The sequence below is a fragment of the Papio anubis genome, unplaced genomic scaffold, assembly GCF_008728515.1.
Source record: "Papio anubis isolate 15944 unplaced genomic scaffold, Panubis1.0 scaffold177, whole genome shotgun sequence".
NCBI lineage: Eukaryota > Metazoa > Chordata > Mammalia > Primates > Cercopithecidae > Papio > Papio anubis.
In genome coordinates, this window is record NW_022161768.1 from 77,969 (window position 1) to 103,519 (window position 25,551).

The window sequence follows — 25,551 nt, forward strand, 5'->3', positions numbered from 1 at the left end:
TCACCTTCCCAGTACACATTACCATTGCACTTCTCCTGCCCCTTTGAAGTTGGGTACAGCACCTGATTCGGCCAATGATATCACTGTGGGAGTGATTTGTCACATCTCCTTTCTCTTGCAATTGGGGAGGCACAGATAGAGAGCCACCTTCAGCCTAGGTTGCTGAGTGAGAATGACATAGAGTGGATGCCCCCAGCCAATGTGCTACGGACCATGGCATAAGCAAGAAGTAAACCTTTTTGTCTAAGCCACTGAGATGTTGGAATTATTTGTTAACATAGAATGACCTGCCCTATCCTGACTGATACAATAACCATGAAAGGGGAGAAGGAATATGGCTTAGAGTCTAGGAGCAGGGGCTTAGACAATCAGAAATGCCTGGGTTTGAATCTCAGCTTTGTACATACTAGCTGTGAAACCTTGGACAAATAACTTTAATTCTCAAAGCCTCAGTTTCCTCATCCATAAAACAAGAATAATAGTTTATGTGTTTCATAGGGTTATTGTGAGGATCCAATCAGGTAATGCATGTGTGGTGCTAAGCACAGGGACTGGCGCATAAAAAGGTCTCAGCATATGTTCATTATTATAGTGGGATGACTATACTGCTGTTCCTGATTGTCTTCAGTTCTACCTGCCTTAGTTTGGGGAGCTGATAAACGAGCCTCAATTACTGTGAAGGGACCTTAATCAACAGCGCTTTATAGGAGTGTGATGAGCACTGGGATGCAAGGGGCTATGGGAGTGTGTCAGAGAGGCTCCACATATGCTGGGGCGAGTTGTGAAGGACAGGCAATGAGAGGTGGCGGGGGGCGGGGAAGAATTTCCAGACAATGGGCACAGCACGTGCAAGAGGTAAGGCCGAAAATAAGGGGTGCTCCAAAAATACCAAATACTTCAATATGACTAATGTCCAGGGATATGGCTGAGATATCAGCAGGGGCAACATTACATTAATCATCCAATTAACCATCTGCCCACATAATTCAATGAGCTCTTGCAGGGCAGAAGCTGGTTCTCATTTTCCCTTTTGTTCTTGGAGTCCAGCACAATATGTGACACGTAGTAGGCTCTCAATACACTATGCTGAATATCTGAGGATGTGTAACCAAGTTTCAGGCCACCCTCGCTTAGATGTAATGCCAATTTCTTCTTATTCTTTCATGAGTTTCCCAACTACGCTTCCACCCAGCCCACTTCTCAGACCCAAATAAATAAAAGCTAAAAATACAGCCCAGGTCATGAATCATAAATGAGATGGAAGAGCAGTGACTCACAGAAGTTAATCTGCTTCCCAGGAGAGTCTTGCTGGATGTCCTTTGCTCTGAAAGGTTAGGCAAAAAGCCAGAATCATAGCCGTGCAGACAAAGCTAATCTAATGACTAGGCCTGCCATTGGAAGCCCATCTGGTATTCCAAGGCTCCTAGGCAGAGATGCCAAGAGGCAGCAGCCCTGTGCACCCCATCATGGGGCAGCAGAGGGATGGGCCCAGACACAGATGCTAACAAGGGTGCTCTAGGTGTCTGCTAAGAAAATGGCACGGGGCCCTGTCGATTTTCTCAGAGGCCCAACATGTCCACCATCAAGTTGGTTATGGTTACTGCTGTAGCCAAGGCAATGCCCTTGCAGGATGGTTTAGTGAATGACCTAGCAATTATATTTGGTATTCTTGTCTAGTTAAGTTGAGAATATGATATAACCTAATAGTGACACTGTGTTTATGGTCTCTCCTGCCAACACATAATCCACTTACTATTGAACATTTTTGGGGTATTGTGACCTTCATTCTCAATTATAAGCTCCTCCAAAAAATTAAATAATTATATCCTACCCCCTAAAATCACACAAACCTGACTCAGCTTTGAGTACCCAGGACCTCGAGTTTCTATTTAATTAAATATTTATTGGAGGAACTCTGTGTATTCACAAATAAGAGCATCTGCAAATACTGCCATAAGGTAGACAAACAGCAGCTCCATCAAACTCTTTCTTCTATTCCATTTTCCTCTTGACTCAGCAGTGTCAAAGGCCAAAATTTTTGTCATCAGTTGCTATGTCTGGTCAAAGTTGATGTCCCTAGTGGTGGCATCAGTATGATGATGTCCCTAGTAGCAGCATCAATCTTCCCAGTGCTCTAGGACTTTGCATGTCCCATGTGTGGTCATGTCTGGAGACCATGTGGGCAAAGGACCTCACTGACGTCACTCTCTCTCTATGTCACAGCCTGAGGTCCTACATGAATGGTCAATGTTCGTTATACTGAAACCATGACTCACATTAGTCATTCTCCCACATGGTGATAAACTGCTGAATTATGCTGTACTAGTTTTCAGCTTTTATGACTTCTTTGAAAAAGCGGCAGTCAACAATACGGCTTTGCAGAAATGTTAATCAGCTCAAATGGTAATCATTTCTCATTATACTTCTTTTTACATGAAACACAAGAGTTGTCTGTACCTCGAGCAGTGAATTCTGACTCCTGATAACATGACTAAAAGCACACCAGGGCTTGAAGGGACCTTAGAGATGATCTATTCCAACTCCTCTACTTTTTGTGGATAAAAAATTAAATGGTTTATCTGATGTCACTCAGCATTTAAAGGGAAGGCAGAGAACAGTCTACTAAAGTCACAAAACAAAAGTCAGAGATGTACAAAGAGAATCAGAAGAGTATGACATAGCAGCAGCCAAAGGTACACAGAGCTCCATGGAGGAAGAAGTTGTTGACTGAATTCAGGGCAGTGGAGAAGGTCAATAGGCTAAGGAACTGGAAAATGTTCATAGGAGTTTGGCAACTGTTGGCTTTTGTGGAAGAATGTCAGTGGAGTAATCGAAGTAGAAGCCAGGTAGCAAGAGATTTAAAATTTGATATGGAGATGAGGCAGTGAACCGGTGAGCACAGTGCTTTTGTTTTTGTTTTGAGAAATTGGTATTTTAACAATAGGGGAAAGATAAGCTTAGGGGAGGGTGTTATTTTAAGGGTGGAACAGATTTGAGCATATTTGTTGATAGAAAGGTTGACAGTAACAGGAGAGAAGAGAAATGATGGTGAGATCACAGTCCCTGGGGAGGCAAGAGTGAAGACTACCCATGAAATCTGAAAGACCTGATTCTAATAAATTATTTTAATTATGATTCAGATTCTCTCAAGCGTTCAAATTAAGTAACTTTGAAAGTTGAAGAGACAGTTGCCCTTTTCACATGTCTGGATACCTTTTGGGGAATCTTCTTTTGGTGTTAATTTAAGGGGTACAAGTGCAGTTTGTTTCATGGATATACTGGGTAGTGGTGAAGTCTGGGCATTTAGTGTAACTATCACTCAGATAGTTCACATTGTATTCATTGAGTAATTTTTCATCCTTCACTTCCTTCATACCCTTCCACCTGTCTGAGTCTCCAATGACTATCAATTTCAACTCTATGCCCATGTGTACATATTATTTCATTCTCATTTATAAATGAGAACATGCAATATTTGACTCATATTCTTATAAATAATCAGGATTGAGCCTGATTTTATGTAAATGGCAATGCTATGAGGATGGACAGAAGCAGGATCCTGTGACTTCAGTAACTGTGGGATTGCTTCAGGATTACATCCCAGGGTCATCACGATCAGAGCTAGAATGAGGTGACCTGTTAGTCAGCATTTTTTTAAAAAACAAAAACCCTAGATTCATAAAAACTTTGTGATGGACAACACTATTTGTCCCAACCCCTTTATTTTCAAAGCATTTAAGTGACTTGAACAAGATCACGCAGCAGCACAAAGCTCTAAGCAAGCATAGAAATTTGCTAAGCTATTCAATCACAAACATCAGGTTCCCATTAAAATCAAACATAGATTTTTGAATCAAACTCAAATAATGCCCTTATAACTTAAATAACCAACACCTTCAGGATACAATGTAAATAGGATCCTAGATTCAAGTTACTTATTTTATAGCTTGCATTCTTTTAAAAAAAAATTCAGCGTTTTTAGCTAAGGAGAAAGAAAGGGCACAGGGAGATCTCTATTTTCCTTTAAAGTCTGCTAGCATGAGTGAATTATTATTAATTATTGGTTATTATTATCCAGTTATTTTTTACATTGCTTGAAGTTGTCATGATAATCAATTATTATCATTGGTTATTACATTAAGTAATGACTTTCTAGAAAGATACATAGATTGAGGTAAGTAATCAAAAATTCAGGAATGCTGAAGAGTCTAGGAGATGGGAGAGGTCAGTTGGTTAGAGCTAATGAGAAGTCTAGTTAAGGCTTGAGATTTTCATAGAAGTTAGGCAGCTTCTTTTCTTGCCCATACTGACTACACACCAAACCTTAAACCATTGCCCTGAATTCCCCTGACCAATGGCATTCATGAGTATACCAATGGAAACCAAGTGTAGGTGATACCACGCTGGCTCTAAGCCAGCCATTCTCATAATACCTAAAGACGGACTGCTGATAGCATCACTTCCTTTAACATTGTTCTGAAACCCCATATCCTCCAGAAAGTCTCACCAAAGAACTAAGATAGACAATTCAACCATTACCAAAAACAATCCTCTCAAGAATGTTTATGTATGTGGGTAAAAACACCCAACATCTACTCTCTTAGCAAATTTTTCGTCTGCAATCTAATGTTACTAACAATAGTCCTCATGCTGCACATTAGATCTCTAGACCTATTCATCCTACATAACTGCAAGTTTGGGACCCTTGACCTATACCTCACTATTTTCTCCCGCTCCCTGGCCTTGTAACCCCTGTTCTACTCTCTGCCTCTATATATTCTAACTTTACAAGATTTCACATGTAAGTGAAATCGTACAGTAGTTTTCTTTCTACATCTGGCTTATTTCACTTAGAATAATGTTCTCTAGGTTCATCCATGTTGTCACAAATGACAAGATTACCTTCTTTTTTAAGGCCGAATAATATTTCATTGTATATATACCACAATTTCTTTATCCATCCATCCATCAGTGGACACTTTGGTTGTTTCTGTATCTTGACTACTGTGAATAATGCTACAATGAACATGGGGGTGCAGATAGCACTACAAAATGCTGATTTCATTTCTTTTGGGTATATACCCAGCAATAGGATTGCTGGGTCATATGACAGTTCTATTTTGAATTTTTTGAAGAACCTCCATATTGTTTTCATAATGATTGTGCCAATTTACATTCCCACCAAGAGTGCACAAAAGTTCCCTCTTCTCCACACCTTCATTTATTGTCTCTTGTCTGTTTGATAATAGCCCTCTTAATAGGTGTGAGATGATATCCCATATAGTTTTGATTTGCATTTCCCTGATGATCAGTAATGTTGAGCACCTTTTTATATAGCTGTTGGCCATTTTTACGTCTTCTTTAGAAAAAGGCCTATTTATTTTTCAACAATCTAAGCCTACAAACTTTCAAATGGTAAAGGGATAGACTCTTGCAAAGCTCTGCCCAGCTCTGTGTGCAACACCATGTGGTGTCCACCTCTGTTGCATCCATCTTAAAGCATGAGAGCCTAGGCAGCCAGGGCAGAGACTCCGGGTGTCCCACCTACATCTTTTGCTCCTTTTCCTTTGACTCTTTCTTCCTTACTAACAGATCCCCAAAGTACCTAGCTTAAAAACTGCCATTTCTCAGCTTCCCTGGAAGCCAGGAGCCCAAGGAGATGTGAGAGGATGTTATTGGGTAGGATTTCAAGGAAAACTATTTAAAAGGGGGCTGACGCAGCCAGGAGGTATACCATTCGTATTTGACATTCCTTCTTCCTGCTGCTTGAAAAATGGGTATGATGCTGGGTGCTCCAGCAGCCTTATTGCAATCTTGAATGAGCCCAAAGATGGAAGCCATGTGTTAAGGATGGCCAAACAGAAAGCTGGAAGAATCCTGGGTTATTGATGACCGAAGCCCTGGCCAACCTACCTAAATGAACAAAAAGGGAAACGTCTATCTTGTTTAAACTCCAGTTATTTGAGTTTTGTAGTGATCTAATCTGAAGTGATAAGGGGGATCTTTTAAACTGTGCTTTCAGATGGCAGCTGAGGAGCCAGGGTTCCTCTGCAGCCCCCTTCCTACCAAAAAGGAGCTCTGTGAAAAGATTTCTTACTAGAATCAGTTCAGCAGCTCTTAAACAGACTTTCCTGTATGTCAGCAAAAGTAACGTTTTAATCCCCATTATCTGAAAGTAGAGTCTTTATACAATAACATCTTACTGAAAGTATTACACCTAACAACTTCAAATGTCCTAAGCATTGCTAAGAATACAAAAATAAGCACCCAAAAACATCTAAAAATACTACTAAGTCAACACTAACGTTTATGCTTATGTTCTTCTCTTAGGAGAGCAACCCAGTCTTTCATTCAGAGCCCATTTACCCTTGGTTTCGATAACAGTGGTAACAGGTTGTCCTCTCCAGAGCTCAAGAGACCAAATTGAAATGTTGGGTCCTCCCAGAGACAGACTCACTCTGGAAAGCAAAAAGTGATAGCTGACTGAACAAAAGAAATCTGAAAAAGTATAAAAATATAGACAGATGAATTCAAAAAGCTCAACCATTTGGGAACCCAGACTTCAGGGGCAACCAACCATTGCATTCCATGACTGTTAGAATGAAGGCTCCATTTCCATCAGAAAAAAAAAAAAGGAGATTGAATTCCAATCAGTATCCACTTCTGGGTGTACATCCAAGAAAGTTAAAACCACATGTCTGCACGCCGGGTGCGGTGGCTCATGCCTGTAATCCCAGCACTTTGGAAGGCTGAGGCGGGCGGATCACGAGATGAGGAGATCAAGACCATCCTGGCTAACACGGTGAAGCCCTGTCTCCACTAAAAATACAAAAAATTAGCCGGGCGTGGCGGCATGCGCCTGTAGTCCCAGCTACTGGGGAGGCTGAGGCAGGAGAATCACTTGAAAATGGGAGGCAGAGGTTGCAGTGAGTCAAGATGGCGCCACTGCACTCTAGCCTGGGAGACAGAGTGAAACTCCCTCTCAAATTAAAAAAAAAAAAAAAAAAAAGCATGTCTGCACAAAAGCTTACCCCTGAATGTTCATTATAGCACTATTCATAATAGCCCAAAAGTAGAAGCAACTCGAAGGTCCAGTAACTGGTGAATGGATAACAAAATGTGGTATCGCCATACAATGGACTATTATTCTGGAATAAAAAGAAGGGAAAAACTGACACATGCTACAACTTGATGAATCTCGAAAACACTGTGCTCAATGACAGGAACCAGACACAAAAGACCACATATTATATGATTCCATTTATAAGAAATAGCCAGAAAAGACAAATCCATAGAGACAGGAAGTAGATTAGTCTCTGCCGGGAGTTGGAGGGGAAGAAGAGGGAGTGACAGCTAATGGTTCCAGGGTTTCTTTTTGGAGTGTTAAAAATGTTTTAAAACTAGACAGTGGTGATGGTTGCACAATTTCGTGACTATATGAAAAACAATTGAATTGTACACTTAAAGAGTGAATTTTACAGTATGTGAATTATAGCTTAATAAAACTGTTATAAAAATAAACCATAGAGCTAGAAAAAAACCTGACATTTACCTCCCAAATTTTTTTCAAACAGAATCATCTGTCTATGGAGAGAAAGAAGCATATACTCTTCATTATAAAGAGGTTTCCATGTAAAATACTACATTTTTAGAAGACTGACATCTAAAGGGAGAAACTTCAATTATCTGAAAAAGTCAATGATTGCCTGGTGATGTCAACTAAATGAGCTTTACTGTGTCAAGATTCTTACTGGTGAGTGTTGACAATGTCTGTGGGCATCTTATTCAGAAGAAATAGCTCCCTTCTCCCTCTTATCACTTAAACAGTTGGGTGATGACTCACAGAGTTTCTGCTCTTTCACTTGCTTAGAGTTGCTCAGTGTGTGTAGGAAGCATTAACTCACTAGCAGGTGAGCCACCTCAAACCTTTTTGGAAGTCAGCAGGGTATAAATCATAAATAAATATATTCCCCATGACTGTGCACATTACGCTTCCTGGAGGCCTCCAGAATCAATACTCACTGCTTGCCAGGGCCCAGGGGCCTCCCACAGCAATGCCCACGTCCTTCCTCATCCTTCCTCTTCCTTCTCCCTCCTCTTTCTCCTCCCCCCTCCCTCTTCCCCCGCTCTTCCTCCTTCTTTTCTTAAGTGATAGCCTAGTTGTAAAATCGATTCTTATATTTTCTGAAGAGAAATTTGGAGATTTATCACACATCCCAGGCCAGAATCTCTTTCACTTCTTTCATGTTGAGATTTTCACTGGATGACTGTTCCCCACTCCCTGCTTATCATCTTTCTTGCTCTCTGGGCAATGCATTTGGAACATTCTCTCCCTAGAACATTCCTATCACTGGACTAGGCACAGTGATATGGTGTTTGCCTTTATTTCACAGAACTTTGCAACTTATTGCTGCTTGTCACAAAAGATTAAAAAAAAATTCAAGATTTAGTGTTGAATAAGAGTTTCTTTGTTTTTAAGTGAATAGTAGATATCTATTTCAGATGGATTAACATTTTTTTAAACTCACCTCTGCATTTGAAAGGGTTGAGAAGAGACACTTGACATAACTTAGACAGGTCCTGAGAGTCCAGCATTATGTAGATAGGCTGGTGAGCGCCTATGAGCTATATGGAATGCTTATGCTGGGGGGGTGGGGGGCAGTTAGTGGATGAAGCTTCAGTTAGAGCTACTCTGAAAATTTTTAGTCTTTTATTTCCAACTGTCAGTATTTCCAAGATACATATTTTTTCAAATCAAAAACTATTTCTAAGTATGTCTTCATTTGGCCAAAATGAGTATCTTTAACATCATTTCAGAAGCCAAAAGAAAATCAGCATGAAAACAGACCAGCCTCTGGCCAGGGTCCTCCAGCACCTCTGGGTCTTGTCTTTCAATAGAGGAATGGCTAGAAGTGTGACCCCTTCCCCAAGACACTCTCCTGCCACTGATGAATCAACAGGTACTGACATGCAAGGGTGCCCTGATCCACAAGAGAGAGAGAGAAAAAAAAAAACACACATTGCAGACGAGCATGCACAGTATAATTTTCATCTGTGTCAACAATTATATTTGTGTGTATATATAAATATGCAACACTTACGAAAAAAGTCTGAAAGAATACAAAACAAGCTGTTAATAGTGCAATTAGCCCTCAAAAAGTCATTGCTTGTTATTCTTTTTTCTTCTCCTGACTCCTCTATTTAAGAAATACAAGTGAGAGAACAATCTCATTCACCAGGATCCTGGAGGCCTTTGAGTCCCTAGAAGCATTGGGTAAATAAGATCTAAAATATATCCACTTTGTGGGTAAAGTATCTTGGTTTTTGACAGTGTATTTCTAATAGTTAACATCATCACACCTGAGAAAGATATGTATTTTTTTTTCCAAATGACAAACAAAAGCTCTTGAAAAAAATTACACCTGCTTTTGTAACACCTTTTATTGCAATTTGTTTAATGTTTACAGTATGCTATGGAGATGCAAAGGGCCCTCTAGAAGATTGAGGTTGTTATCAAGAAAAACAAAAATCAGGACATCTTCACTTAGTCTTCAGCTGATAAAAACGTTGACAACAGTGGGAGAAACTCAAAACTCACACGTTTTGGCTTTCTTTATAAAGGGAAAGGCCATAGATGAGTTTCTAAATTTAAACCTCTATCCCCAGAGATACCCTTGTAGTTGCTGATTCAGTTTCATCTCATGAATACACAGGGTCTTGGATATTATTCTGCATGGGTAGCCAAGATATCTGTTATATTCCTAGCTGTGTTTTTTATTTCTAGGTTGCCCTGGGACACTCTCTATATATCATTTTCCCTGAACAGAAACCACTGTGAGAGTAAGTAGTAAGCACAACAGCATTTGTTAAATGCTCTTTGCTCTTCAAGGGCAAGATGTTGTCAAGTTTAGTAGAAAGGCAATTGAATGTAAAATGGGCTCATTGATTAAAGCTATACGACATAGCATGTATATGTGATGATAGGAAACGCATCATGAGACATATCAACAAATCATGTTGCTGAATTGTTAACACAAAATTCAATACCATAAAACTCTGCTGACTGATTTCCAGTTGACAACTTGCTTCATGAAGCCAGCAGGCTACCAGTATGTCTATACTTTTGGCTGTGACTATTTGAATTGTGGGCCTACCAAGAATTCTGCTGTGTTTGTGCAATTGCAATTGCTGTATATGGCACCTGTATATTGCAATTGTAATTGCTATTGAAATCACATAATTGAAGTAGATATTCAACACACTGGGTTGGGCGCCGTGGCTCACGCCTGTAATCACAACACTTTGGGAGGCCGACACAGGAGAATCACTTGAGCCCTGGAGTTTGAGACCAGCCTAGGCAACATAGCAAGGCCCAGTCTCTACAAAAATTTTAAAAATTAGCCAAGCCTGGTGGTGTGTGCCTGGAGTTCCAGCTACTTGGGAGGCTTAGGTGGGAGGATGGCTTGAGCCCGAGAGGTTGAGGCTGCAGTGAGCCGTGACTGTACCACTGTATCCCAGCCTGGGCGACAGAGCAAGAACTTGTCTCAGAAAAGAAACACACACACACACACAGATAACATATGAGTGTGGATTTGGATAAGGTAGCCATTCTATAAAAATAAGTCAACAGCTTTGGCAAAACTTAGGAAAGCAAGTTGCTTTTAAAAATAGTATTAAATTAAAAGTAGATAAGACTATTTTAAAAGACATATTTAAAAAATGAAACTGCTTCTGTAGTTTCAGATTGCTTTGAAGATGTCTCTAACTGCTCATCTCACTTTAAAGAAACTGAAAGGAGGAATGTGGATTAGGCACTAAGGTCAGAATTTATGCAAGAAGGATGAAAAGGGATGTGAATCATTGTATCTATAAAATTCAGAGAAAGAGCCTTGACCCTACAACACAAACGCACATTTATGTACGTTTAATTTAAGGGTCAAAAGTATATATGTAACATTTTTATTTTCCTTCTACAACGACAAGTCTCAATAGTATCAGAGAAGACGTCTTCTACTATATAATATTAAGAAACACTCCATTCACCACCTAAAATCTCTTTGCCTTAACAGGATGGTTGTTAGATAAGTGTCTCCAACTGCTTGGCTTGACCAAAAAAGTGTACACCAGCCCAGATGTTCTCCCTAACTCTGCCTGCCTGCTGGTCACCTCCCTCTCATCTAGATAACTCTGCCATCTCGAACTCAACATGTTGGGAATGGAGCCTCACCTGTTCCCTCTCAACACGGCTTGTCCTGTAGTCCTGTGTCTTCCACTGGCATCTCTCCCATCCCATCCTAGGCCATGCATCTCCAAGTTTTAGGCAGGCTGGACTGAATTCTACCCTCTCCCGTTACCCTCTTCATCAAATTATTCTTCCACAATATCGCTATCTCTTATGTCATTATCTCTATCAAGACCCTGATACACACACTTCCCATCTTGACTATTGCTGTAATCTCCTCTTAATGGGCTTCTCCACCTCCAGGCACTTCGTTCACCAGTGCAAATCCTCATGCCTCTGCTCAGACACCTAAACTTCTTAGGCTGATACTTAAGACTTGTTATAATCTGACTCAAATCTCAGCATTATTATCCACCATTCTTTGCCAAGCAACCTTTACTCTGGCTCAACTAAAATTGGTGACCTCCCTTGTGGATAGCCTATAGTTCCTTATCTATGTTCCTCACTTAGAATACTTTCAAAAAATTATGTATATGTAAATTTTTTGATATTATAATTTTATAATTATAAATATGAATTATATAATATATAATATATATTACATATAATTATTATATAATTATATATTACATATAATTTTATAATGTATATAAATTATAAATTATACATATAATTTATATAATATATTAATATGCAGATTTATATTATGTATAATTTTAATATATAAAATATAAAATAGGTTAAATATGAAATAATATGTAACATAATATGTTAACAATATTAATATTCTGATATTAATATTGAAATATTTATTAATAATAAATAATATAAATATAATGAATATAAAAATACAATGTATTTATTAACATATGATAAATATATATTAAACATAATTTATATATAATATATTAGATATATAATTATATAATATGTTTATTTTATATTATATAATTTTATGTATATTACTTTCTATTATATAATTGTACTTATTTTTTATATATTTATATTATATATTTACTTTATATTATATAATTATATTTGTTTATATTATTATATATAAAATTTATATATTAAATTTCATATGTATTTTAGATAATATATAAAATTATATGTATATATTCCCTATGGTTAAATTTCTAACCGATCACTAGGGACCATCTCAGAGGCCATCTCCCTAGGAAGCTTTCCTTGACTACTCAGCTAGAAGACATCTCTACCAGATAGAAGACATATCTACTTCATCACACTGATGTATCTGACTGTTTTCTATAGGCGTATATCATTTTCCACTTTGTATTATGATTATTGATCTCCTAGTTTCAAATGAAAGCTACAACAGCAGAGTTTCCCAATCTGTGTGTCACAGAATATTAGCTCCATAAGAAACTGATCAAATAAGTTTAAAAATGCTGCATACTAGAGCCCACACCTTAGAAACTGCAGTGGGGATGGAGGAAAATGGGAGTGTGTGAGGAATGTGCTAAGGGTGGAATTGACAGTTCATGATAAAAGGAGGCTGCGTGTGGCAAGACAGGGTGAGTGGTCTCGAATGGCTCCCAGACTTCTGACAACAGGGAGGCACTAGTCACTGAGTGGGCGGAGGTGACAGTAGAGGTGTGGGATATCCAATGGTGTGCTTGGGTTGTGATGGTTGGCGTTAATATCCTGGAGGAGGGTAGGAGTAGGAAGACAAAAGACCAAGCCCTGTGGTTCTTTCTCAGTTTTCATCTTCCTTGAACCCTCCATGGGTTTTGACATGGTTTTGACCAATCTCTCTCCTGGAAATTCTCTCCACCCTCTCCCTAGGTGACCTGTCTTCTCTCCATCCTGCTCCTCATACTGCCCATTCCCTTCCTCCCTTTCCATAGAACACCTAAATCCTAAATCCTGCTCTACCCTCTCCTTGTGGCAGCCTTGTACATTCCACAGGCCTTGATGACAACAACAACAAAAATAATTTCTCCCCAATCCTAACTATTCTATTTTTTGCTGGAGATTTCCACCTGGATGCTTTGGGTTCACCTTGAACACAGCAGGTGCACAATGGGATTCATCCCCAGCCCCATCCATCCTGCCCCCTCACTTTCCTGCCTGTGACCCATTTCTGAAGGGGTGAGAAGCTGGTAGCTTCTTCCTCCTTTAGGTGTCCCATCTTTCCCCTCTCTTCCTAGTGCCACTGCCTTTGTTACCACTCTGTTTTTCTTCTGGTTGCCTTTCTCCAGGCCCCTCCTCTTGCATCCTCTCTGAGCATTGCAGCCCATGTAAACTTCCTAAAGCATATCTCTGCGTTTCTCATTCCCCCCTTAAAAAAAATATCCAGTGGCTTTATGTTGAAAACCCAGCTTTTCAGGTACTATACAACCTTGTTGTATCAGTCCATCTTATTTTCCCTCTGATTTCCTACATATGCCTCTTGCACTCTTCAACCAAGTCAAACCGCTCACTGCTCCCCAAATACATCCTCCACTTTCCCACCTCCATGCCTTCACTTTGCCTAGGGTCTCTCTCCATCTCAGCCTATGGAAACGCTACCCATTTCTTAAAACTCAGGTAAGATACCTCTTCCTCCATGAAACTTTCTCTAATCATCTCAAGTGGAAAGTGTGCCCTTTCTTCTCTGAACTCCCATAATCCTTCATTGGTATCACGTTGGTTTCATTTATTGTAACCTAACATTTATTACAGTAATTTATGTGGACATCCTTGCTTTACTTTCCTACTACACTTCCTTATGCAAGAATTATGTCTCATTCACATAATGTAGTGGAAAGAGCACTGGCTCGGGAGTAAGGAGATGTGAAATTTAGTCTTTGCTCTGCTGCCGATGAGCCCTGTGACCTTGGAGAGCTTAACTCACCATGAAACAGAACTTTGTAGTCTAATGTATCAGATGAGTTCTGAGTCCAGGGTTAAAGGAACCAAGCTGAGAGGGACGTGGGAGGGACAGTGGCATTTCAAGGAGCCAGGGTTGGCATTAGGTTAAAAAAAATTAAGTTTGAATTATGCATTTCACCACTTCCCAATAAATGATTCATCTATATAATAAATTATTCTCTGATGATATTGAGAGTAAAAATCCAATTTCTGGGGTTATCCTTAAAGCACATGGGTTTTTCAAATCTCCTGCCTTCTGGAATGTCAACCCCTCTAACTAGAGGAAGTTTTCAACCCCAAGACAGGCTCTGCTCTTAAAATTTACTTGTAAATTAGTTGTTAAAAATCTTAATGCATTTCCCTGTGGAAATGAAGGTACTGGTAACAGTAGGATACCATGATTAAGATACAAAGCTATTTGCACAGCAAAAGAAACTATCAACAGAGTAAACAGACAACCTACAGAAAGGGGGAAAAGTTTTACAAACTATGCATCCAACGAAGGTCTAGTACTCACCATCTATAAGGAACTTAAATTTACAAGAAAAAAACAAACCCATTAAAAAGTGGGGACAAGACATACATGAACAGACACTTCTCAAAAGAAGACATCCATGTGGCCAACCATCATATGAAAAAGTCTCAACATCACTGATCATTAGAGCGATGCAAACCAAAACCACATGCCATCTCACACCAATCAGAATGGTTATTAAAATATCAAAAAATAACAGATGCTGGTGAGATTGTGGAGAAAAGGGAATGCTTATACACTGTTGGTGGGAGTGTAAATTAGTTCAACCATTGTGGAAGACAGTGTGGCGATTCCTCAAGATCTAAAGACAGAAATACCATTCAACCCAGCAATCTTATTACTGGGTATATACCCAAAGGAATATAAATCATTTTATTATAAAGACACATGCGTGTGTATGTTCACTGCAGCACTATTCACAATAGCAAAGACATGGAATCAACCTAAATGACCATCAGTGATAGACTGGATAAAGAAAATGTGGTACATATATACCGTGGAATACTATGCAGCCATAAAAAAGAATGAGATCATGCCCTTTGCAGGGACATGGATGGAACTGGAGGCCATTATCCTTAGCAAACTAATGCAGGAACAGAAAACCAAATACTGCATGTTCTCACTTACAAGTGGGAGCTACATGATGAGAACACATGGACATATAGAGGGGAACAACACACACTGGGGCCTATCAGAGGGTGGAGGATGAGAGGAGAGAGAAGATTAGGAAAAATAACTAATGGCTACCAGGTTTAATACCTGTGTGATGAGATAATCTGTACAACAAATCCCCATGATGCAAGTTTACCTATGTAACATGTACCCCTGAACTTAAAATAAAAGTTGAAAAAAAAAAAAAAAAAACACTGTGTAAAGCAAACTACAACAGTGGAGTTGACATGTTGGACTCCCATTTCAATACTGACGCTTGCTACTTACAAGCATCAAGGCCAGATAATGGACCTCTCTTGGTGTCAGTTTCCTCCCCATCCACCCACTCCACAGGGTCATTGTGAGGTAATTGATGCAAGCTTCCTGCAACATACACAGAGCTCAACAAATCATAGCTATTATGTTAATGAGAATGTGATGTTGTGTTCCTATATTTCCAAACAAATGCTAATAAAATCTCATATTTCCATCCCCCTCCACAGAAAAAGAAACTAAGCTAGCCTGTCAATGCCATTTAGCCCGAGCGCCCCTGGGTTAAGGTAGAATCTGTCCTAATGTGGACATTCTTGATATGCGAGTTGCTCATAGCAACATATGGCTCATGTGGTCCACGTTCATCCCATGACCTGAGATCCTGATATGGAAGCCACAGGAGTACTGTTTGGGTGGAAAGTGGCGTGAACTACAATTTTTAGAGAATCTGTAGATTTTAAAGAGGGGAAAGAAGAAAATGAGAACATTTAGAAGTGGCTTAGATTAGATTTACAGGAACCACTGAGCAGTTGTTTATTTTTCCATTTAATATTGCCTCCTAATCTACATCCCTGGTTCATACACTTCATCCCACTGGCTCAAGGTTTCTCAGCATCAGCACTTTTGACGCGTTGGGCCTCACAATTCTGTGTTCTGGGAGCTGCCCTGGGCCTTGCAGGCTGTTTAGCTGCATCCTGCCCTCCAGCCACTAAAGGCCAGTAGCACTCACCTCCCCTCCCAGTTATGACAATCAAAAACGTCTCCAGACATTACCAAATGTCCCTTGCGTGGCAAAATAATTCCCAGTTGAGAACCATTGCTCTGACTGGACTCAGCAGACGTTCCCAAATCTTCTCTGCTGCAGAATCACATAAGGAGTTTGCCAAAAATGCAGGTTTCTGGGCCCCAGCCTCAGACATTCTGGTCCAATAAGTCCAAGATGGGGACTGGGAATCTGCATTTTTAACAAGCATTTTTAACTGCTACAGGTGGTCCTCAGCAAACTTTGGGAAACGTTACAATAAAGAGTCAGTGAAGTAAATAAACATCTTTCCAAAATGCAGATGCTTTTCGCTGTGCTGCACCGGAGGAGCAGGGGACTAGCGGATAAACATTAGGCAGCTTTAGAGAAGGCAGGCAGGCCCTCCCTGGTGAGCAGCACAAGGCAAGACTTAGGGAAGAAAGCTCTGCCAGGGTGGCGCTGCTGGCCAGGAGAAAGTATGCCAAAGGAATGCGGGGAAATGCCAAAACCAAGTTTAGTCTATCCTGAGTTTTTGGCCCAGAGGCACCCCTAGGTTACTGAAAATCCATTCTCGTCCTTCCACTTGGGACCTACTATGAGACAGGCTCTGTGCTAAGCTTTTTACATACAGTTTGTCATTTTATCCGCTCCCTAACTATGAGAAGGCTTATCAAGTTTTAGTTACATTTCTCTGGGAAATTTCATATCTCAAAGAACTGATGTACAAATTAACTCTTCACCCACAATCTCTTCATGAAACAGGAACAGCCTGTACTAATCCTAGAGTTCTACTACCCTTAAAAACTCTTTGTAACATTGTTAAATGAGAAAAAGCTCCTGAGCTGAGAAGGCAGGATCCCTGTCTTGGGTCTCACGCAGCCCCCAGTACTCTTTGTCCCTTTGCATAAAAGAAAGACGTCCCAGTATGTTTACCCAGGAAGAAGACATTCTCAGCTTCCTTCCCACATATTCTGAGTGGACAATGAAAGACAAAGGGGCTAGAAATGTCTTCACATTCCATTGCCACTGGTGGGTGTGCAAACCTAGCCACCTTCAGATACAGATGCATGATGTAAGTGAGTGAAGCTGGGTAGGGAGGGTGGGGCAGCCTGTATGCATCATTTAGATCACCCTCCTGGTGATGGAACTGTCATATTGGGATCCAGGCTTGGTTCGGTCCCTCCATATGATAACACTGTATTGGCTTCAGAGTAATATGAACGTGGAAATGAGAGGAAGCCATATTGGGGAAATGACCGTAAGGTCATTAAGGTTGCAGCAAATGAATGAAATGGGAGCCAGTCCACGCATGTGGTAACAAGTCCTGGCCCAACATGAACCCACAGCCATCCACAGGGACCTCCTTAATCAAAAGGTTGAAACTGGCCAAGCCAGTGCTCTTTGGGCTCCTTGCCACTCTTCTATGCTCCCTCTTTTCTTCTCACTGCTATTTTAAGACAATTTTCCTATTAGAAAGAAGTTTTTGTAATTATCTTTCTAAAAAGCACACCCAGCATTTTAATCATGTAGAGGCATTTGGTGTAGCACATTTAGTTCAGAGAGTGGGGGAAGATGAAGCAAGATGGAGGTAGAAAATACAGTGCTGTACACAGAACTAGGAACTCTTGTCTGGGTTCCACCACTGATAGATGTGTGGCTGGGGGCAAGTCACTTCACATGTCTGAGCCTTAGTTTCCTCAGCTGCAAAATGAAGTGTGTGGACTCACTGATCTCTAAGACTCTTCCTTGCAGTTAAGGCTCTAGTGTAGAGGGGCATGGAAGGACTGGACCAATCAAGGGATATGTGAAGGTCTAGAGAGAACAGGGGAATGGGTCAAACCTGCCAGGTTTTCTCTAAGTTCTAGCAGAATCTACTTCCACATCTACTCCAAGAAAGACATAGGAAGGAAAATATAATACCCTCAAAGCCAAGGCATCAGTTTTAGCTGGAATTGTTTCCTTCCATCCATACTACCTCCTTCTCAACCACCAATAACTTAGAAAAGAAGGAAATTTACAGAGGCAGAAAGCCATTTCCCTTCACTGTGGGTACCTGAGTGACCCAGCTCTGGCTTCATTGTGTAAACCATGGGACTGTCTTTCCAGGAGTCTCCTGGAGTTACAAATCTCCCTCTTTCAAGGTTAGAGTTACCAGGCTATGTGTGTGGCAAGGCCTTTTTTACTTGGCTCTTTTGTCCAGAGAAAATAGAGAAGGCTTAATTTCTGTCGCTTCTGCAGTCCTCCTGTTGGACACCAAGTCCAGTCAGACCTAACTGGCCAGACACATGAGGAATGAATGCCATGTTCCCACAATCCCATCCACTATCACTCACCTCTTCCAACCCTGGCCTGCCCCCGAGCTAGCCCACGCTTCACCCCTCCCTGGAATCCTACTCTTGGATGCTGTTCTACCGCCCTCCATCTCTCTGAAACTTACTGCCTCCACCCATGCCAGTATAACACCCTCCTTTCTGCCTTACTGGTGAAGCCAGCTCAGTGTTAGCAAGAGGGTGCTAAAATAGAATTGAATGCATCCCTGAAGGACATTCTTTCTCTTCTCTGCTAACACAAAGCAGATAAACATTATTTCCTCAAGGTAACTCTTTCTAACCAAAAGAGATCCTAATAGTAAGGGGGTTCAAACAGGCAGGAAAAAATACCTGGAGCCTCAGGATTTTAAGCAGCATTTGTTCAAACTTCTTCTTCTTCTTCTTCTTTTCTTTTTTTTTTTTTTTTCTTTGAGACAGAGTCTCGCTTTCTTGACCAAGCTGGAGTGTAGTGGCACGATCTCAGCTCACTACAACCTCCACTTCCCAGGTTCAAGCAAACTTCCCACCTCAGCCTCCCAAGTAGCTGGGAGTGCAGGTGCATGTAAACATGCTCGGCTAATTTGTGTATTTCTAGTAGAGAGGAGGTTTCACCATGTTGGCCAGGCTGGTCTCGAACTCCTGACCTCAAGTGATCTGCATGCCTCGGCCTCCCTAAGTGCTGGGATTACAGGCGTGAGCCACCGTGCCTGGCGGAAACTTCTTTCTTCTTTTAAATATGAGAAAATGAGGCCCACAGAGGTGAAGTGACTCACCCAAAGTCACACAACTTAGTGTCAGAGCCCTTACTTTAATACAAGTCTTCAAATTCCTAGACCTGTCATCTCCTATGGAAAAGCTACTTGAGGTAGACATAACATTTGGTACTGTGGACTACATCTAGTCTAGACAATAGATGATTGATAATACTAGTTTACTGGCTCAGTGATAAGAAACCTTAGACAGGAGAAGATGGATGGTAAGAGTATACTGTGGGATTTACAAAGGAAGTAAAGAAAATCTTTCAACACAAATTTCTATTTGCACACAAAGATGATGAGCTTGATACCCAAGAAGGCCTATGTGAGCAAACACATTGCAATAAATGTTCTTGGGGACTGTTTTGGGTTGAATTTTGTCCACCAAAAAAGATACGTCCAAGTCTTAACCCTCAGAACCTGAGAGCGTGACCTTCTTTGGAAAGAGGGTCTTTGCAAATGTCATCAAGTGAAGATGAGATTAATCTAGATGAGAGTGAGTCCTAATCCAATGACTGATGTTCTTATAAAAAAGAGGGAAATTTGGCCATGGACACACAGAGAGAATGCATGTGAAGACAGAGGCAGAGACTGGAGTGATGCACCTACAAGCCAAGGAGCACCAAGAATTGCTGGCAATTACCAAAAGCTAGAAGAGACAAGAAAGAGCTCTAAGAATCCCCCCCTAGAGCTTTTAGAGACAGAGTGACTTGGCTGATATCTTGATTTCAGACGTCTAGCCTCAAGAACTGTGAGAGAATTGATTTCTATAGTAGTAAGCCACCCAGTTTGTGGTACTTGTTACAGAAGCCCTAGGAAACCAATACAATCTAGGAAACAGTTGGCTGGGCTGGGCTGAAGTGAAGAGACTGAAATCACTCACATGGATATGACAAGGCAAGTTCCGTGGGCTGGTGCTATGATGAGGCTATCCTGCACAGTGTGGCCTTTCATCTATGTTACTCCATTCCCATACTTCAGAGATTGCCCGTCCTGCTTGGAGTCAAGTGAGAGGTTGGGAAGAGGAGAAACGTTGGAGTGAGACACACCTGGATAGGAATCCTCAGTCTGCTACTTACTAGTTGTGAAGTATCCTGTGGATCACAAACACCTGGGCTCTCAGTGGCCTCACCTGGAGAACACAGCCTTCCTCAGGGGGTTGTGGTGAGGGCCACTGTGGTTACCTGCCACAGCTCGTCGGGGTTGGTTTCTTTGCCTCTGCTTTATTACGTCTTTGAGCCAAGTTCAGAGGTGGAAAGGAAACTGATATTTTAAACACCTCCCGTATGAGAAAGGAACCCTTCATTCATTAAACACTGGTGCTGCGAGGGCTTTCAAGCCAATTCCCTCATTTAAAGAGGAGAACACTGTCACGGTGTAGATTTTCCACATTCCCCACTACATTGGGCACCTGGGAGACCTTTAAATGAATGTCTGCTGATGGATGAATGGACTTGGAAAGGCCTCTAAAGAAAACAGACTTAGTCTTATGGGGAGAATGAAGTCACATTTGACACCATTTAATGGGCTTTGCCCACCTCACTACTTTGCCCAGACTGGGATCTCACTGTCCTATTCCTGGCTCAATATCTTTCAAAGAATGGTTAGGCCCCCTTCCCTGAGAGACCTTCGAGGGGTCCAAAGTCTGAGTTTAAATTAAAGTTACTCAAAACAGGTACTCAGGATTCATAAAGTGTTTTCAGCTGTAAAATTGATTCTGCATCATAAGACCAAACAAGCCATTTTTTAAAAAGAATATTTAACCCAAAGTCAACTCTAGCTTAGTGCAGATGGAAAATATAGTCCTTATTGTAAAGAGAAAAGATGCAAGAAAACAAAATAAAGAGTAGCTATAACAACTCCACTTTTTACCTAAAAGGAATAACTTCCATTCCCACCCAAGCTACTGCCTTTTTCACTTACCCCACTTTATCGCTCTCCATAGCACTTATTACCATCTGAAATAGTATATTTTTTCATTTATTCAATTGAACCTATCTCCACTCACTAAAATATATCACAATGAGTCAGACCTCTTTTGTTTACTGATGCTTAGAAGTGATTCGTTTTGTTCATAGATGCCCAGTGCCTAGAACAGTTACTGCTGCATAATTGATTCATAATGCAATTTGCATATTTGTATTATTTGTTGAATAAATGGATGAATGGATTAGTGAATAAGTTGGGGCAGGGAGAGGAACAGTCACATGATATGGATAAGAAGGTAGAATATTAAGTGGCCTTTTTCCTGTAAAATTTGCCCCTAAATCCACCAGCCCTGTGTCAACTAGCCATTAAGATCATCTTTCTCTTAGTTCTCTCCTCTGAATCCATTATTACCAAGCAAGGTTTGATTTAAATGTTTTAACGTGCTTTTCCCTACAGATGGGAATACAGAGTTCACAAGTTTGGTTCATTTGGTATGATATTTTTACTGTAAATTAATAGCTTGGCATTCATTTTCAAAATTGGTTCACATCTCAAAAGAATTCTGAGTAACAGAACAACAACCAGCATGGAAACTTGTGGTGAAGACAGGTGAGAATGGCACACAGGAGATTTGGGCTCTAGATCTCACTCTGCTTTAACTCACCTGTGTGGCCTTTGAAAAACCCCTTCTCTGGGGTTTGGTTTCACCATAAAGGAATTGACCTTGATAACTTCTGAGTCTCTTCCATCTTTCAAAGTTAGGATTCTATAAAACTTAATAAAGTAAGTTCTTTCACGTATTTTGACTTCATAAGAGATGTCATTAGCTTGTATTGGATGTCACAGATATTGGCAATCTTGTGAGGTTCATTTGGGTCATGGGGTCGGCACTTTTTCTGGGGTCAGTGATTATTGCCATAAGAAGACAGATGGTGGCCACATTAAAAATCTAAAACGCCAGAGGAGCCAATCCCTAGGGAAACTGGAGATCACATAGCAACTCTTTTCACATTTAAAATTGTACAGGTGTGTGGGTGTGGAGAGATTGCAGGAGGTACAAGAGGAAAGGAAAGCTGAGGCAGAGGCTAGAGGATGTGTAGGTGACAGTAAGGCAGGTGCAGAGAGCCCAGGTTTGGAGAGTCACTCGTTTTCCCATGAGGGCCTGGCACACACCTAATCTTGACAAATGAGAATATGCCCGTGAACTCTGAGTAGAAACATGAAAGTATTTCCATTATGTGCCATGTCACTGTGGGGGAGGGCAAGAGCTGCATGTCCCATACATTTATTTGCTTTAGAGGTTTTAGTTACCCATTTGCCAGGACTGCCCAAGCCTGCTCTCTCTGTAACCCTTCCAGTGTTTACTATTTGGCCTTCCTTGAGATCCTAATTGTCTGTTTGTAATACAGTTATTGGGCTAGCTCTGTATACCTTCAGATCAGACATCTCACCTGAGTGCTAGTCTTATATGACTGTCTACCTACATATTAGCATTATTTAGAGATCATGACATTAAATTTAATATGTCAAAAACAAACTTAAAACGAGTCCACTTCCTAATTTTCTCTGCTTCAGTCATTGGCATCACTGACGTCATTCCGAGACTTCAATTTGAAAGGCTTTTCTTCACCCTTTACAACTCTCCATCAATAATCTTCACGACCCCAATAAACAACAATGGTAACAAACCAATCTACCCACTGCTCAATAAATGTTCGCTATTCTATTATTTATATTAGGATCTGAAATAATCTGCTTAATCTCCCAGGGTTGTTGAGGTTTCTCTCATTCTTCTCTCACAGAATGGCTTACCATTCACCTCCTTTCTCTCCTCTCCACCTTAATCAGTGTTCTCATTCCCTCATACCTAAACTCTCAGAGTATCTTTCTTACTGCCCTCCAAGTCTCTAATTTTTCCCTGCTTCAATCCATGTCAAATAAATCAACCGACTGGTCTTTTAAAAATTACTTTCAGCAAGTCATGCCCTACAAACCTAGGAAGATTCGCATTTACCAGTCAGAGTGTTTATAATCTCCTCATTCGGCATTTAAGAGCTTCGGTCAACTTCGGTCTCTCAAGCTACTCGTGATCTCTATTTGTCTTTATTCAACTCATACTTGTTTGAGAACTACCCCAGCCCCTCCCTCAGTCCCCCACTATTCTCCAGCATTCCCCTTGCTAGCCTGTGTGGTGCTCCCCTGCAGCCACCACAGTGACTTTGCTCCTATTCTTGGCCTACCAGGAATTTCCTCCTTTCTGCCAACCCGGATTTGACATTTCTTCCAAGATTCATCTTCTCCTGAGGGTTCCCCATGTGAATGAATCCCAGATCACAAAATCGTTCCTTTTTTCTGAATTCCCTCAGCATTCTCATATTAGCTATCTATTGCTAAGTATTATTATCTTAGTATTTCGCATGTATTCATTGATCTCCCTCATTGAAATTTGAGCTCCGAAAGGGCACAGGCCAAATCTTCATTTGCCCAAATCTTGATCGAGCAAGGACAGATGCAAGGCCAGCAAGGACCTTGATTTTGCCCATAGCTCATGGACAAGGCCTAGTTGCTGCAGCGTAGGCAGTAAAGGCAATAAATGTGCACTGGAGAGCTAAGACTAGCTCCTAGCACAAGGTTAGAAACTCAGACATGTTTTGAGAAGTGTTTGCTAAATGCTGAAATAAATTTTTAAAGAATAATTCAAGCCCCTTAAACACCATGTGTTTCTATAGCACAGAAATCTTTACTGTATTCATCCAAAATACAATGGCCAGTATAACCTACCAACTCTCAATCACTGATCAGATTTGAAGTCCTTGACTCTTTTTGGCCAGAATACTAGGTCCAGTGGGGACAAAGTGGTGCCATCAGCTGCCTCTATCAGAACTTGCCTCTACACCTGCCAAGTACCCACAGGTTCATGTCCTACAAGTTAGCACCAGTTCATGTCCTTGAACCAAAGGCTGCCTGACTCCAGTACAAGTCAGATAGTTGTAGGGACATTTGTAAACCCAGCTCCCCTCCCCCTTGGTCCAGTCGAATCATGTCCTGTCCAAACACAGAACCCAGGTAGGTAACGTTAGACCCCTTGCAGAAAGCAGAGAAGATGCCCCCTTCCACAGAAGTTCTTAGAAAGAGTGCAGAGAGGAAAATGGACTTACCCTCACACAGTAGTTCATGCCCATCCCCAACAGGTGCTGTAGAAAGTGCCTGTCCTGCCTGCTCCTAAGGGGTGGCTCCCCAGGGCCAGGAAGCGGGCACGAATCAGGGGTTAGGGCGGTTGCCCTGTGGCCCACCAGGTCCGGCTGCGGTGGAGGTGCAGTCCCAGACCTACTGAGACTGGTTTCTGGGGAAGAGGGACTGCTGGAACCTGGGTCCCGGCTTTCCTGGAGCTTCAGCCGAGGCACCTCTTTGGTACCCAGGCAAAAGTTTTTCAGACTCAGCAAAGTGGCCGGGTTGGCCAGCTTCATGCTCGCCATGCGGGGGATCAAGGTGCACAGTGGGGTGGGGCTCTCCTGCGACGGCAAGGCGGCATCTTCAGCCGGCAGGTGAGGTGCCAGGGCGGGGTGGGGAGGCTGCGGTGAGCCCTTGTTCCCGACCGAGCCTCCGGAGCTACCTTCGTCCAAGGACGTGATCGACTCGTTCCGAAAGCGGCTGTACTTGGCCCTGTGCAGCATCCCGGGGTGCCCGAAGAGTCCTACATACAGCACGAGTCCTGCCAGGCTGTCCTGGCTGCGTTCTCGCATAGCCTTGGCAGTGCTGAAACAGGATACTGTTGCATAAATCGCCTCGTCGTCTGGTAGATAAACGGTGCAGACATCAAACGCCTCAACGCCCGATGCAACTCGCAGCAGCCACCTCTCCAACTCTGCTCTCGAGCTCGCCCACCTCGGCTCCCGGCCCCTTAAGGGTGACAGCCCAGCGGGGAAACGCCTCCCCTGCTCTGATTTCAGTCCCTCCCTGGCCCAGGCAGAGGCACCAGTGTTCTCGCCTTGGAATCCTTGTCGGCAGAGCCTAGACCCAGGCTCCCGGCGGCGGTGGTCGCTCACGGCCAACTCTTAGGCACAGAACCCGGGCGAGCGCCGGCCAGGGGGCCCCGACGCATCACTAGCCTTGCAGGAGCCTAGTAGAAATATTTAGCACCCCACTCCCACCCTTACCCCAGCGTTCTGTTCTGCACACAGGAACTTTCGAACCTGCTCCCTTCGGCTCCCACAGGGCGGGGCAAATGACTGGCCTATTAACCCTTTATTTGTTCCAGTGATTGTTCATTTAAAAAGAAAAAAATATTGTATCTATGAGCC

At 41.7% G+C, this 25,551-nt stretch overlaps 1 protein-coding gene across 1 annotated transcript in view; it reads right to left on the reverse strand.

Annotated features, from left to right (window-relative positions):
• Positions 1-25,551, reverse strand: part of LOC116272733 (SHC-transforming protein 4-like) — a 99,834-nt gene extending 74,283 nt beyond the window's left edge. The window contains exon 1 of the mRNA XM_031661507.1: positions 24,409-25,551. Coding sequence (XP_031517367.1) covers positions 24,409-24,993 — 585 coding nt within the window. The 5' untranslated portion in view covers positions 24,994-25,551. The remainder of the gene's footprint in view (positions 1-24,408) is intronic.